The sequence below is a fragment of the Phyllobates terribilis genome, unplaced genomic scaffold (genome assembly GCF_046119375.1).
Source record: "Phyllobates terribilis strain yellow unplaced genomic scaffold, ASM4611937v1 Scaffold_2__4_contigs__length_985480577, whole genome shotgun sequence".
Taxonomy (NCBI): Eukaryota; Metazoa; Chordata; class Amphibia; order Anura; family Dendrobatidae; genus Phyllobates; species Phyllobates terribilis.
In genome coordinates this window covers 829,777,279-829,793,193 of record NW_027362762.1, presented here as the reverse complement: position 1 = coordinate 829,793,193, position 15,915 = coordinate 829,777,279, and the positions used below count along the sequence as shown (strand labels likewise).

General features: G+C 40.2%; 1 protein-coding gene across 5 annotated transcripts in view; it reads left to right on the top strand.

Annotated features, from left to right (window-relative positions):
- Nucleotides 1–7,390, top strand: part of LOC141231989 (3 beta-hydroxysteroid dehydrogenase type 7-like) — a 217,105-nt gene extending 209,715 nt beyond the window's left edge. For all 5 annotated transcript variants that reach the window (XM_073667765.1, XM_073667767.1, XM_073667766.1 and 2 more), the window contains one exon: nt 4,831–7,390. In XM_073667765.1, the coding sequence (XP_073523866.1) occupies nt 4,831–5,255 (425 nt within the window). In that variant the 3' untranslated portion in view covers nt 5,256–7,390. The remainder of the gene's footprint in view (nt 1–4,830) is intronic.
- Nucleotides 7,391–15,915: the final 8,525 nt, after the last annotated feature.

Genomic DNA, 15,915 nt, shown 5'->3' with positions numbered 1-15,915 from the left:
CGGCACTTTTATGCACACCTACTAAAAAGATGGACACTGTGGGATCACAGGCCAGGCGGCGTCCACAGTGCCTCCATCTGCCTCATTACAGAGAATCTTTCGCCGGGGAATATCCATCTGAATCACGTATTTCAGATATTTACACAGAAACCCCGGTGTAAGCGCTCAACGCAGAGCACAGGATAAATGTGAGCCGAGTTTTACTATGATCTTTGGGAGGCAGAATGAACAAATCAGCAGCAGGTGAAGAATTGGTTTTATTTATGTTTTACACTTTTCCTCATGCGGTGTAAGTGATTAGACGACTTTATTCTTCTGGTCAGTGCGATTACAGCAATACCAGATGTATATCGGGTTTTCATGTTTGGCAGCTGTGTCACACACTAAAAAACTTTTTTTTTGTTGCAAAGACTAGTTTTTGCATCGGCATATTTTGAGAGCTATAATTTTTCCATATTTCGGCCGACAGAGTCATGTAAGGGCTTGTTTTTGTAGGATAAGTTGACGTTTTTATTGGTACCATTTTCGGGCATGTGACTTTTTTTGATCGCTTTCTATTCTGATTTTTAGGAGGCAGAATAAACAAAAATCAACAATTCAGAAATAGTTTTTTTGTTTATGCCGTTCTGTGTGTGGTAAAATTGATAGGGCAGCTTTATTCTTTTGGTCAGTATGTTTACAGCGATACTACATTTATATAGTTTTTTTATATATTAAAAATATTAAATATTTTTTTTGCATGGATTTATTTTGAGAGCTATAACTTTTTTATTTTTCGTCGGATGGAGCTGTCTGGCAGCTTGTTTTTTGCGGGACAGGATGAGATTTTCAGTGGTATCACTTTTATTTACATTAGTCTTTTTGATCGCGTTTTATTCCACTTTTTGTACGGCGGTATGATGATGAAACATTGTTTTTTGCTTCGTTTTTTATTTTTTACCGTGTTCACTAAAGGGGTTAACTAGTGGGACTGTTTTATAGGTGAGGTCGTTCCGGACCTGGCGATACCAAATATGTGTACTTTTATTATTTTTGTTTTTTTTCCATAATAATATTTATTTATGGGTACAATATATATATACAGTGGTTACGGAAAGTATTCAGACCCCTTTAAATTTTTCACTCTTTGTTTCATTGCAGCCATTTGGTAAATTCTAAAAAGTTCATTTTTTTTCTCATTAAAGTACACTCTGCACCCCATCTTGACTGAAAAAAAACAGAAATGTAGAAATTTTTGCAAATTTATTAAAAAAGAAAAACTGATAGGACTTGATTTGAAAAGGCACACACCTGTCTATATAAGACCTCACAGCTCACAGTGCATGTCAGACCAAATGAGAATCATGAGCTCCAAGGAGCAGCCCAAGGAGCTCGGAGACACCATTGTGGCAAGGCACAGATCTGGCCAAGGTTACAAAAGAATTTATGCATTACTCAAGGATCCTAAGAGCACAGTGGCCTCCGTAATCCTTGAATGGAAGAAGTTTGGGACCACCAGACGTCTTCCTAGACCTGGTTGTCCAGCCAAACTGAGCAATCGTGGGAGAAGAGCCTTGGTGAGAGAGGTAAAGAAGAACCCCAAGATCACTGTGGCTGAGCTCCAGAGATGCAGTAGGGAGATGGGAGAAAGTTCCACAAGGTCAACTATCACTGCAACATGATAGTGTATCATGTTCACTATGTGAGTAAAAATTAGCTGGCAATATGATTCTCCATGTCAGTACGTGTACGTAGATACCAAAAATTTAAGTAGGGAAACAAATTTGAAAATTTGTGTGAAAATTTTTTTTTTACTTTGTCACCATTTTCCGAGACTAACGTTTTCATTTTTCGGGATATGGTGATGTGAGAGGGCTTATTTTTTGCACCCTGAGCTGACTTTTTTTTATTGATAACATTTCGGGGTAGAAACGATGTTTTGATCGCCTGTTATTGCATTTTAATGCAAATTTCTGGCGGCCAAGAAAACGTAATTCTGGTGTTTCGATGTCTTTTCTCTTTACATCGTTTACTAATTGGAATAATTTGTTTTATATTTTGATAGATCGGACATATCTGAATGCACCGATAGTAAATATGTGTATTTTCTTTTTTTTTATTGTTTTATTTATAATGGGCCAAAAGGGGATGATTTGAACTTGTGTTTTTTTTATTTTTTTCATATTTTTAAAAACTTTTTTTTAAACTTTTTAGTTCATTTAATAGTCCCCTTAGGAGACTTGAAGTTGCGATCGTCTGATCACCTGTGCTATACATAGCAGGGCTTCAGCACAGGCTGGCGTTCACAGGAAGATCGTAATGACAGGCAAAGGGGTCATCAGCAGATCCCTGGCTGTCATAACAATCCATCGGCGCCCCGCAGTCACATGCCAGGGGCGCCAATGGGCTGGATGAATGACAAGCTTCCTGTCGACGCGCGTTATAGCCCGCGACATTCATTTAACTGGTTAACAGCCACGGGCAGAGCATCGCTCCACCTGCGACTGTTAAAGGCAGATGATGGGTGATTAAATCTGATGTCATGTGTCGGTAAAACGGGCCCAGCGTGTGAGCCTGCATCAAAGTCAAGGACACAACATATGACGTAAATATACATTATATGTCATGAAGGCGTTAAAATATCAGATTTTAGGATAATATTTGCAATATATTAACTGATATTTAATTATATACCCGTAAAAAATCATCTGTGTAATGTGCTTATGGTTAATCACAAACAAACCATGCAATTGGAAATTATTGAATTCCTAAATATAGAAATGTGTATTATCTTGACAAATAAAGACAATATAAAGAGATTGTCCACTACTTGACAATCCTTCTTAATAGCACCAATTTGTTGCAGAAAATTAGAAAAAGAAATACTTTGCAAATCGACATTCGACACTACTCCTCCGCTATCTCTTTCGGTGGTATTGTGACAGGACTACAGTGTGCTGTGATCAAATACAGAAGACTTCAGAAGATAAGCAACCACCATGAGACATAGCAGGGTGATGTCAGGATCAGCACCAATTCATGAAGTACAAGGCTATGTTCACACATTGCGTTTTTGCTGCGTTTTTTTTCTGCAGCAAAACCTGATCTCTTGCCAAGAGGTTTGTTCGCGATTTTTCTTGCTTTTTTGCTTGTTTTTTGGTGCGTTTTTGCCGTGTTTTTTTCACTGTCCTTTTGTCTCTTTATGTATGTACATAAAGTTCAGTGAAAAAAAAAAATCTCATTCTGGTTTTGGCACAAAAACCTTGAAAAACCCCACACCTGCGTTTTCGGTGTGTTTTTTCAGCGTTTTTTTCACCACCTATTACTTCCAAGTGACATGCTCTATTTTGCAAAAAAACATGCAAAGTACAAAATCTTGATAAAAAAACATCCAAGATGTGTGCATGAGATTTCTGGAATCTCTTAGACTTTGCTGGTGCTGTAAAACGCAGCTGAAAATTTGCATAAAAAACGCATCAAAAAACGCTGATAAAACCAAGATATGTGAACATAGCCTAAACCTTTTTAATTTCTGCACCAGGCTGGAGCTGTTAAGGGTTTGTCCAGTAGTAGACAGCCCCTTGAAATAAATTACTGAACAATCATTAACTTTGGGGTTCCTCTACATGACTACATTGGTTATACAACCAATAAAGTCACACGATTAAAGATTCTATAGAAATGCATTAAGTCACACATTTTTTGACATATAGTACATGCTTCTGCATTTTTGAGTGCACCACAGCTGCACTGTACAAGCTGCATCGAGCCAGATGCACAAGATGAATGGTGGGACAGGGAGCTGACCATTGTATTCAACTGTATCTGCATTGTAAAGACGTAGAAACCATTGAACTTGGGATGCTGGGCAGAAGCAGGGCTGCTTGGCATGAAGCCTGCCCAACTCATGGGTCTGATCGTGGCTGTGTGGTCTGCTGCCATTGGCGGTATGGTCCTGATAGATGGGTTGTGTGGTCTGCTGCCATTAGCGGTATGGTCTTGATAGTGGCTGTGTGGTCTGCTGCCATTGGCGGTATGGTCCTGATAGATGGGTTGTGTGGTCTGCTGCCATTGGCGGTATGGTCCTGATTGTGGCTGTGTGGTCTGCTGCCATTGGCGGTATGGTCCTGATTGTGGCTGTGTGGTCTGCTGCCATTGGCGGTATGGTCCTGATAGTGGCTGTGTGGTCAGCTGTCATTGGCGGTATGGTCCTGATCGTGGCTGTGTGGTCTGCTGTCATTGGCGGTATGGTCCTGATCGTGGCTGTGTGGTCTGCTGTCATTGAGGGTATGGTCCTGATCGTAGCTGTGTGGTCTGCTGTTATTGGCGGTATGGTCCTGATAGTGGCTGTGTGTTCTGCTGTCATTGGCGGTATGGTCCTGATAAATGGGTTGTGTGGTCTGCTGTCATTGGCGGTATGGTCTTGATAGTGGCTGTGTGATCTACTGTCATTGGCGGTATGGTCCTGATAGTGGCTGTGTGGTCTGCTGCCATTGGCAGTATGGTCCTGATAGTGGCTGTGTGGTCGGCTGTCATTGGCGGTATGGTCCTGATAGTGGCTGTGTGGTCTGCTGTCATTGGCGGTATGGTCCTGATAAATGGGTTGTGTGGTCTGCTGTCATTGGCGGTATGGTCTTGATAGTGGCTGTGTGATCTACTGTCATTGGCGGTATGGTCCTGATAGTGGCTGTGTGGTCTGCTGTCATTGGCGGTATGGTCCTGATAGTGGCTGTGTGGTCTGCTGTCATTGGCGGTATGGTCCTGATAGTGGCTGTGTGGTCTGCTGCCATTGGCGGTATGGTCCTGATAGATGGTCATGCTTCATCACTATAAATATGACTTGTATTGCAGGTAACATCGCTTGGATGCATGTACTTGCAGCACGGCAGATGCAGCTCCATCCGGACCGTCTTGGTGGACAAGCCTACTATACCTATGATGATACTCCCTTCAATCAAAGGGTCAAGCTAAACTATGAGTTGTTCAGTGAAATTGACCCTGCTATCCAAATTGGGAAGCACATCCCTTACTGGAAGATGTGGATAATGGTTTCAATTTACAACTTAATAAAAACCATTGTCAGACCTTTTTGGAATCTGAAGCCATTTATGACAATACCTATATTGAAATTGTTGGTCATTATGTACAACCATGATACCGATAAGGCATTCAGACACTTTGGCTATAAGCCCATTTTCACCTGGGTGGAGAGTAAGCAAAGGACCTGTAAATGGATACAGCAGCAGCAGAAAGTAAAAAAAATTAACCGAAAATAGTAATTTATTACCAAACTTTGTTCCTGGAGCTTTTCTAAAATTACATTTATTGGTCTGATGGTTTGGGATTTGCTAGATGATGAAGCAACACTGTGATGAGGTCCTGAAAGCGCACTGCTTACCTTGTTCATTCTAAGGGCTCGCTCACACTGGCAAGTAGCATCATGTGAGAGAATTGGATGCTATATGTCAATGACCCTCAGCCCAAACTCTGCTGCGAGCGTGATCCGAGTGTCATTTACTGTGATCCGATTCTCTCGCATACGAGAATCGGATCAATGGTGCAGTGAAGATGGAGAACTTAATTTCTCCATCTTCTCCGTTCTGTGAGTCGGAGTATATCGGACTGCAGTCAAATGACATGTGAGTACAGTCCGATGTTTTACACGCAGCCATACTTTTGTATGGGTGTGCACCATCTGGTATACGCTGCCAATTGCAGCATGCAGCTTTTATTTTTCTCATGAAGCCTTGGCATGAGAAAATAAACGCTAGTCGGCACTGCTCCATAGTATAACATTGCAGCGAACGCTATCCGATGAAACATCAGATAGCCCTTGTCCGAGTTATACGTTGGCTACTTGCCAGTGTGAGCGACCCCTAAGGATGTTCGGTGGATAAGCTAGCAAATTATGAAAGGAAACTAAACTAAACTTTTTTATTTAATTATCCTCCTGGCATTCTAAAGTTCTAAAGTTTTATAATTCACTTCATCAACTTATTTTGCTTCAGTCTCTCCCAAACACTATGCTGCAGTGCTGATTCAATGTTCGTTTCATGCTCCTTTAGAAGCTTCTTTCAACTGCGGCTTAACAAAGATCAGTACACTACATTGATAGTCACTGTACAGGACATTCCCTGTCTGAGCCTCTCTGATTCCCATATACAGACTGTTTTAATATAGGGCATGGATATGGCCCATCAGCTGTTGAAAACATGAACTGGGCGTTGAAACAGCACTGCAGCATAGTGTTTGGGAAAGAAGTAAAATAAAGTAATGAAGGATTTTACAACAATTAATCCTGAAGGATAATTAAATAAAAACTTTACTCTTTCAAATAATTTCCAATCCACTTTTGTGCACTGAGTAGACATGAGCCAACACTCAAGTCAATCAACCAATGCTTATATGCTCTGTTAGGGTACCAAGTCAAAGCAGATCCCATTTTGATAGACTTGACACATCTATATACTACATGTATGGATTGTCTACTCATCTGAGTAGCCACCATATAATGCAACATTTCCCATGCAGTCACGGTGGCTTTTCTCTGACAATGGTTAATAAGCTTTGTGATTAGCTTATTATAGGGTACTCTTCTGACCTGTTGGGTTTGTCTAAAATGAAAAATACCTTAAAGAGGTTGTCCACTACTTTTTCATTGATGACCTATCCTCAGGATAGGCCATCAATGTCTGATCAGTCGGGATCCGACACCCGACACCCCCGCCAATCAGCTGTTCTCAGTGTCAGCGGCCAGAACTGTTCAATTGTGAAGCTGCTCCGTCGTCTGATAGCGGCCGCCGCTGGGTACTGCACATCTTCCTCCTATTGATTTGAATAGGATGAAGAGGTGTAGTACCCGGCCGTGGCCACTATCAGAACATAAAGCAGCGCTGCAATCAAGAAGTTCCAGCCAGCACCTGACACCGCCGACACCGATAACAGCTGAGCGGTGGGAATACCGGGTGTCAGATCCCGACCGATCAGATATTGATGACCTATTCTAAGGATAGGTCATCAAAGAAAAAGTAGTGGACTTCTTTAAACTTTATATAATTGTAACCTCTGGTCAAGGAACAACATAACTGCTTCTTGAATAGTATGTTCACTGATTTTCTTGTACCTGAACATAGTTTAACAAATTACGTACCTCCCCCAGCTTCTAGGACCTATTCTTATTCTTACTTCTGCTGACTCTGCAAAGTTTCTGTCAATAACTGTTTGATCTTTGTTTTAAGTCTCTGGAGCTCTTCATGTTTTCCTATTGCATGTCTGAGCAAGAATAAAGGAAACTTTTAGCTTTGTCATTATTTGATGAATATCCCTTTATTACATTTATGTCACAATGCCCTTTACTGTATTCTGTTTGAGTTTTTCTCTATGATCGAACCAATAAAATGAATCTAAGCAATTGTAGCATTCTTAACTCATTAAACATCATGCCAGGTATTTTTTGATTTATGAGCTATTTGATGATATATGAAAGGTATCTAAAGCAATGATTCAAAGTATTGGTCCAAATTATTATTTTTTTTAATCTCAGAACAGTCTGTTAGGATTAATTTATTAATAATGTATCTTTATAGGGTTTGAACCTTCCCAGTCATTCATTACAGTATATGGCCAAAAGTATATGGACACCCCTTTAAAATATAATAGGTGTTACAAACGCACCTATTGCAAGCAGAAGCATAAAATCAGGCACATAGCCATGTGATCTTTAGAGATAAAGATTGTTGGTAGTATGATGAGGACTTAAAGGGTTGTTCCCATTTATTAATTCTTGGCTGCAGGCTATTGTAAAGAAACAAACTGTGTTCTTCTCGCCTTACCAGGTCCAGCGGCGAGTCTTGCTCCTGCTCCCAGAGTCTGGCATTGGCTACAGCGTTGACATCACGTTGACAGAGGGGCCAATCTGTGAGCTCAGTGGCTCTGAGTGGGGCGTTGTCTACATGGGGAACACCACGCTCAGAACTGTTCTCATTGACTGGCTGCTTTGCAGTCGATGTGACGCCAGCGCCGCAGCCAATGCCAGACACCGGTGGACCCGAATAAAGTGAGTAAAGCGCAGCTTGTTTCTTTGCAATAGTCTGCAACCAAGAATTAACTTTTAATGAAATTGAACAACCCCTTTAAGAGATCAATGACTTTGAATGTAGAATTGTCATAAGATGCCAGCTTTGCCACAATGGTAGAAAAACTGTAGGGGAACAAAAGCGCACAAGACCATGGGGTGATTCCCTTTTGAGTGCAAAGGTAAGTAAAGGGAAGGTGCTCATCTTAGCCAGTTGTGTGCAGGCACAGCTCCCATGAACAACTGAATATATCAGCTGCTGCCGCCTCGTGGCGGGGGATGGTCTCCTCCAGGATAGTTGTCCAATTTGGATGATAACACATATCAGGCTGCGCTGCTGTAATGAAGAATCCTTAGGACCATGAAGAGTTGAACAGTTTTTTAGTTCCGCAACACGTTTCAACGCTGGACTAGCATTTTTTTCAAGTGAAAAAAAACAATTGCACCAAATGTGCAGGAGTAAGATGCGCCAAATTGATTAAAAGGTGTATGCCGCTTCATGAATTTGGCCCATCTTTTGCGTTATGCTCCAGTATCAGAAAATGTGCTCCATTTATATACTGGAATACATATATGCTATATTTATTTCATTTTTGTGGAGTAAATTATAATAAAGCATTCGGACTGCTCTAGATCCACCCCAGATGGTTCTGGAGCTCTAGGCCATGCTGTCTTTCCCTAAGCTCTGACAATTTTCCAAAAGTTGGCAAAGCTGGTGTAAAACAACCTAAATTTGCAAGATTTTTGGGCAACTATGTTTTAAATACCAAATTACTGGCATAAATACATAATGGGGTTGTCCACTACTCATACAACCCCTTCTCGCTATATAAAATTAGAACAGCTATAATCACCTCCAGTGTTGGCACCAGTCTAGTGACGTTGGTGCCCGGTTTCCCAGGACTCGAAGGATGTTATTATGCCATTAAAGTACTGCATCCAGTCAGCAGTCGCATCACTCTCAATTCCTTTGTACATAACTGACATCTGGTGGAAGTCTGCGAGCATCAGTAGTTCTCACTTCTTCCAGGTGTCAGTGTGATCTGAAAGTGAGAGTAAAGCTGCCGCTAATTGGCTGCAGGGCTCAAGTGACATAACGTCATGTAAGCCTGGGGAAAGTAGATGCCAACATTGCTGGAACAGTGCCTGCACCAGAGGTGAGTTTAGACTATTGTTATCTAATACGGGGGTATATTGCAATTGAGAAGTGATTGTCCGAGTGGTAGACAACACCTTTAATGAATTGACCCTTATATGTCCATCTTTTCCGCCACACACACATGTACTTTGTTATACTGTATATTCATCCCTTTCTCCTCCCACTTCAAAGAATAATGTATGTCACAATTCCATAATAGAGAAGGAAAACCTTTTCTTTGAGAAGTTTCTCTTCTTAAAAGGGATCCATCGCAGTTCTTCTCTGCCCAGCCAAAACTAATAAACAGAAGTTTGCTAAAAGAGTTTGTGTCTGTCTGAAAATATACCATGCAAATGAAACACAACACAGTCAGAACATTTAATATTGCTTTATATCATAGGAACATGTGAAAACAAGCAAGTAAAAAGAATGCAAAGTATGTATATTCACTGTTTTGCTTAAAAACCGTACAAAATGTGCAAATTCACAAATACATTGAAAGTGTTATTATGCAAATATAGTAAGACTATATAAAACAATAATGCATTCTCATTCTACCATCTACACATTTGGTCACAGTAGCAAAAAAACAATATAAAAAACAACAAAAACTGTTCAGTGAGCCGTATATTAGATTTTAAACTAAACAAGGAACTTAAAGGATGATTCATGCTGCACAAACTGAGATATACATTCAGTATTAGCCACAGAGAAATGTTCCCGCTGGTTTCTCCCTTCTCGGCTAGATTGATAGCTTTCTCGCTCCTTGTGAACAGGAAGAGATGTACCAGTCAAGGTGAGCGGAGCGGGGAGAAATCCGGGGGATGTACCTACATGATTAGTGATCCTAATCACCTTGTTCCCAGCTCCCATTCTGAAGAATATTTTCTATGAAGCATTTTAGAGTGAAACATACAGATTTGATACTAAGGAGCCTGTCTCTGTTTCCTGCTTCTCATGGCTCGGGCAACATGGATCAACTAATAGGTTGATCCAACACGATTTGACTGCTTACAGTACATTGATACATTTGGCTAAGAAATCCACTCTGTGGTTCTTCTTTAATCAGCATTCGAAGTTTTGTGCTAATTTGATTTCGGTGCACAAGGGCTGGACTGTGCACTAGGTCTTCTCCTCCCTTTCTGTGATTTCCCAGCGCCACCGCTTGTCTCCATTTTGTGAATGACAGGTCACTGCTGAGATTTCAAACAGAAGAGCCATTTCATTCACAGACCGGAGACAGGCGGAGGGGCCGGGAATCACAGACAGGGAGGAGAAGACCCCGTGCACCAAAATCTAAATCGCATAAAACTTCAAATGCTGATTAAAGAAGAATCACAAAGCGGATTTCTTCACCAAATGTATCAATTTAATCACTATTACAGAGTCATTTCAGCCATGTCCTTACTAAAATTGTGCCGACAGGTTCTTTTTAAAGGGAATCTGTCTGCAGATTTTTGCTATGTAATCTGAGAACAGCATGATATAGGCATAGGCACAAAAACCCTGATTCCAGGGATGTGTCACTTACTGGACTGCTTGGTGCAGTTTGATAGTATCCCTGTTTTCCTTGCTGTAGATGTAGCAGTGCTCAGAATGTATAACCCAGCCCATACCCATGACTGGCAGCTTCCTGTGTACACTGTGCATTATAAGCAAGCTGCCAATCAGTGGTGGGGCCGGGGTTACACAAATTAACTGAAATACCTTGCACCTGGGACCTAGTCCGGCAGTGATAATCTCCTGCTTATAAAACACTGATAGTTTCAATACAATGACACACATATTAGTAAGTGACCCATCCCTGGAATCAGGCTCTCTTTCTTTATGCTGCTCATATTAAATAGCCAAAATAAGCAAACAATTTCTCTTTAACTTTAAACACCCTAAAGGGCATGTAATCCTCTACAATTGATTTTTGTAGAAATAACCTACAAAATAGCCTTGATGAAAAATAATGTACCGTTTTGTGAAGTCTAATGGCGGTTTACTGTTTTTTTTAAAGTTTTGCTGCCTAATATGAAAATAAGCATTTTAGGAAAAGAACTGGACTATTTAAAAGTCTCATTTAATTACTAAGCAAGAAAACTTTCAAAAGGGATAATATAGCAATTAAGACATGGATTTTCAAAGTAAGTACACCATCCTCATCAGGTGTAAGACATCTATTTAATGATGTATATGCGGTCGGTATTGTAAAAGGTTTCGTGTTCTTAGCGCACCTTAGGCTGGTTTCACCTGTCTGTGAAGCATGGACCGTGATCACATCGCAATGGTTGAAGAGGGCGTTACGATATGAAAGCATGGCAACACTGGACATGTAAAACCGGCCTTAGATGGTTATTCAATTCAATCAATCCAGTGTTAAAATGCATGTCTGCCCCAAACAAGCTGTTTGAGGGGGGGTCTTCTAGTTGGGTTTTTTAGTAAGCATTATGAGGGTAGGCCACAGTTTGTCCTTTTCACATGTCTACCATTTATTAGCTGTTCCTGGCTTTGGCATCAAAAATTGGAATACGAAACCATGAACATTGGAATAAACTATTAAGAACGTTGTCCCGGACTACAATGCTGATAACCTATCCTCAGAATAGGTCATCATTACCATAAAATTGGTGGAGGTCTGACACTCGGCGCCTCCAATGATCAACTATTAACAGCCTGAGGCTGAAGGAAGTACACAGCGCATCACAGCGCCGTACACTATGTAGTGGTTGTTCTTTGGTACTGCATCCCAGATCCTATTGAGAATGGGAGCTGAGCTGCAGCAGTCCCGACATAGTGTATGGAGCTGTGGTGTTCTGGCTCTGTACACTGTGCATGTCTGCTGGCCAAGGCTATCTGCCAAAGCTGGCTCATCAATATAATAGTCCCGGACAAACCCTTTAGGATTTCTTTATTTCACTCATTTAAATTAAAGAATAAAAAAAATGCACTAGTTACCCTCATTTACTAAATTTTCACACGGCACAGATGTGAGAAATCAACTTGGGATGTTTATAAACACTTAAAAGGGGGTATGAACGATCTTCATAGCTCTGTGCGAATTAACTTCATTTAATTTTAAAATCACTGGATTTTTGAGGGGATAATGATGGCTCCGCTGACACCCAAATAATGCCGGGGCACAGGGTTACTCAGTCCCACTTTGTATCCAAAATAAATCTATATAATATGCCAAACTGTAAGCAAACACAAAGCAATGGGTGATACATAACGGTATATAATCATGAAAAACAAATCTACACAAATGCATGAATACATAAGTCCAATCTCTAACATCTAACCCACTAGATGACAAAAATCAGAGAAACAAGTTGTGATGGTTATCAATTATGAGGAAACAGGAAATCTTTGTATGCAATCTTAGGCTACGTTCCCATGATGAGCTTTTGGTGAGATTTTGATGTTGCAAATTTCCTGCACCTATTAAGTAGTATAGGCTACTTTCATTTTTTTGGAAATATGCAGTGTAAAAAGAAAACTCACCAAAAACTCATAGTGGTAACATAGCCTAATAAGAAGAAAAATAGTAAGACACTCGGGGCGACATTTGAATTTTTTAAGGCGTTCTCCTGAACTGTGGGTGAAGGGGATTGAGCTTGGTGCTTTCTTCCGTGAGTACATTTGATCCACAGATAAAGAATATACTGTACATATTGTTATCTTATTGAAAATGTTACGGTCACGACTAAATGCACAATTTTACATTGAGTACATTTATTTTCCATTATTTGGTAAATGTAAACATTTTAACTGACATTCTCACGTTTTTACAGCCAATTTGCATTCTTGAGCATGAAAATATATACATGATATTAAAAACAAAAAAAGCAAAAATATCTGAAATTGTAGAATGATACTGTATAAAGCACTTGCTTAGTTTAGGCAAGAATCTACTTACAAGGTAGAAAGCAACCAATAACCAAGTAATAACATATCAGAGCCGTGAGCATACATAAGCCATATGCCGCATTGCTTCTAGTGTAGAATACCTTCTTATTATGGTATGTAATAGAACATTATGGATCTGTGAACATTGATCCATAATAGTTGTCTATGTGCATGATACGTAAGGCCTCATTCACACATACGTGTTGTATCCGTTTTTATCACTCATTATGATCTATGGTGCTATTCACGTGTTCGTGTTTTTTTGCTGTGATATCTGGACCGGCTGCCGGTCTCCTGACCTGATCTCAACAGCCTCATAGCCGAATATTTCACCTCGTACATATAGTAGGTGAAATATTACCAGTTATGAGCAAGCTACACCCGAAAGCACAAGGGTGCAGCACCTCCGCCTGTAACCACTACAACTAACACCTTTAGTGTATAAATTGATGGAATACATTACACACATATAAAATAAACATTTTTTTTATATATATATATATTTAATCAAAATTACTTTTAGAAATGATTCCCTTTCACAATGCTTAAAGCTGTGCTTTTTTGCTGTAATATGTTCACAAGTTAAGATAACTATTGAACAATTAACCAGACAAATTCAAAAATGTTTTATTAAAGCATCAGAAACCCAAAAAAGCTCCACGAAATGTAACATTGAAAATATTTACACCAGAAAGAAAAGAAAACAAGCGCTCACATAGGTAGAAAAATAGATCCACTTTGCTGACAATTGTGCCATTTTCCTCTTGGTAACAGGAACATGAATTTATTTTACACTATTCATTTTAATGATGTGTGCAACAATACAACTGACAAGATACATCAGGACAAGAAGTGTGAACTTCAGATGGTTGTAATGCCTGACTACAAAATTCAGTGTAACTAGTTCAGTTTAAAGGAATCGATCACGAGGTTTTTGCCACGTTATATGAGATCAGCATAACGTAAGGACAAAGACACTGATCCCAGTGATGTGTCACTTACTGGGCTGCTTGCTGTAGTTTTCATAAAATCAATGTTTTATCAAAAGGAGCAGGAGATTATCACTAGAAGACTACTAAACCTGCTGTCATCAATCCTCCATATTCATGAGCTGTGTATAACCCCACCCCCACCACTGATTGTGCATAGATAGAAAGCGGCCAATGTATACACAGAAATCGGCCAATCAGAGGTGTGGGCGGGGTTATACACAGCTCAGGATTCAGAGAACTGATAGATCCGCAGCAGATAAAACTGTGATTTTATCAAAACTGCAGAAAAGAGCCCAGTAACTGATATATTACTGGAATCATGGTCTCTGCCCCTGTATCATCATGCTCTCAGCTGTGTCAGCAAAAAACTGGTTACAGATTCCCTTTAATCACAGGAGTTCCAGATATAGTGGCTGGAACATACCAAAAATATACAAGTGACCTTGTTTTCACAATTCTTCATAGGATACAATGTGTCGATCAGGGGTGACAGTAGTCACCAATATTCCATGACGCCTTTTTCTTTCAGTTGTGACATTTGGCCCAAGGAGCAGATGTTTGTTGAAAAAAAAAATCTCCAAATAAGAACCATAAATTCTTATAAAAGTTACAGTCTGTAAAGGGGTTGTCTACTACTAGGAAAACCTCTTCCCCATCTGAATGTTTGCCACCTTAAAATAAAAACAGTTATACTCGGCCTCCGGTGCCGCCGCTGTACCAGCGGTGTCAGCATTCATGTTCCCGGGGCTCATGTGCAGTTGTTACGCCATGTATAAGTAATCAAGAGGAGGTCAGAGCTACGGCTGGCCACTCACTAACTCTTGATTACTTATACATCCGAAGGAGGGGAGAGACGCCAGCGCTGATTGAGCGCAGGGCTCACGTGTATCATTTCAGAGTTTTTTTTATTACTCCATTTTTTAGCTCTCTGCATTTCATATATGTCTAACACGGCAAATTGCTTGATTTTATACCAGTGGACCCTAAAATCCACATGGTGAAGATTAAGGTGTCCGCCCAAGCTTTGCTCCCCATGGAGTGTTCCTTACACAGAAGGGACTGCAGGCTTCATTGCACCTGTAAGGACAGTAGAGCTCCCTATTTACAAAAGTACCTACACCTATATACAGATATTTATAACCATGTGGGAAGCCCTATTGAAAAATCTATGGATCCATTAACATATCCTTTTTAAAAAAAAACTAACACAACTTAAAAAATGAATCAAATAATAAAGGATAACTGAACGTGATATGTACATGCCCTAACAAACAATTTGCAACATAATTTCCCTTTTAAGGAATATTCCAAGAATCATCTATGCAAGCTAATGCCAGAAGCTACAAATAGCACTGACCCAGATGTAGGCATCACTTTTTGGCTTTCCTCTAAATTTTAACTATATATCTAGGTGTTTAGTAACTTTTTAGTGCCCATTGCAACCATTTATTTTTCAATAGCCAATTAAAATATTAAAGCAGTTGTTCCCTACTTGTATATTGATGACATATCCATTTAACAGATCATCAATTGAGGTCTGACACTTGGCACCCCCACCAATCAGCTGTCATCCACTTTAGCGGCGGACGAAGGTAGCAACAATATGACCTGTACAGTACATCGCCATACACTGCTTAATGGTTGCTGCCAGGTGCTGCAGATCACCTCCTGTGCCCTTCAATAGTAGTGGATCTGCAGCACCTGGCAGCCACCACTTAGCAGTATATGGAGAAGCGATATTCTGCTTTGAACACTTTTTACATCTGACAGCCATTGGAGGTGATAATGGCCGATCGGTGGTTTTCTGATTGTCTGGACCCCTTAAGGTAATTACCAGC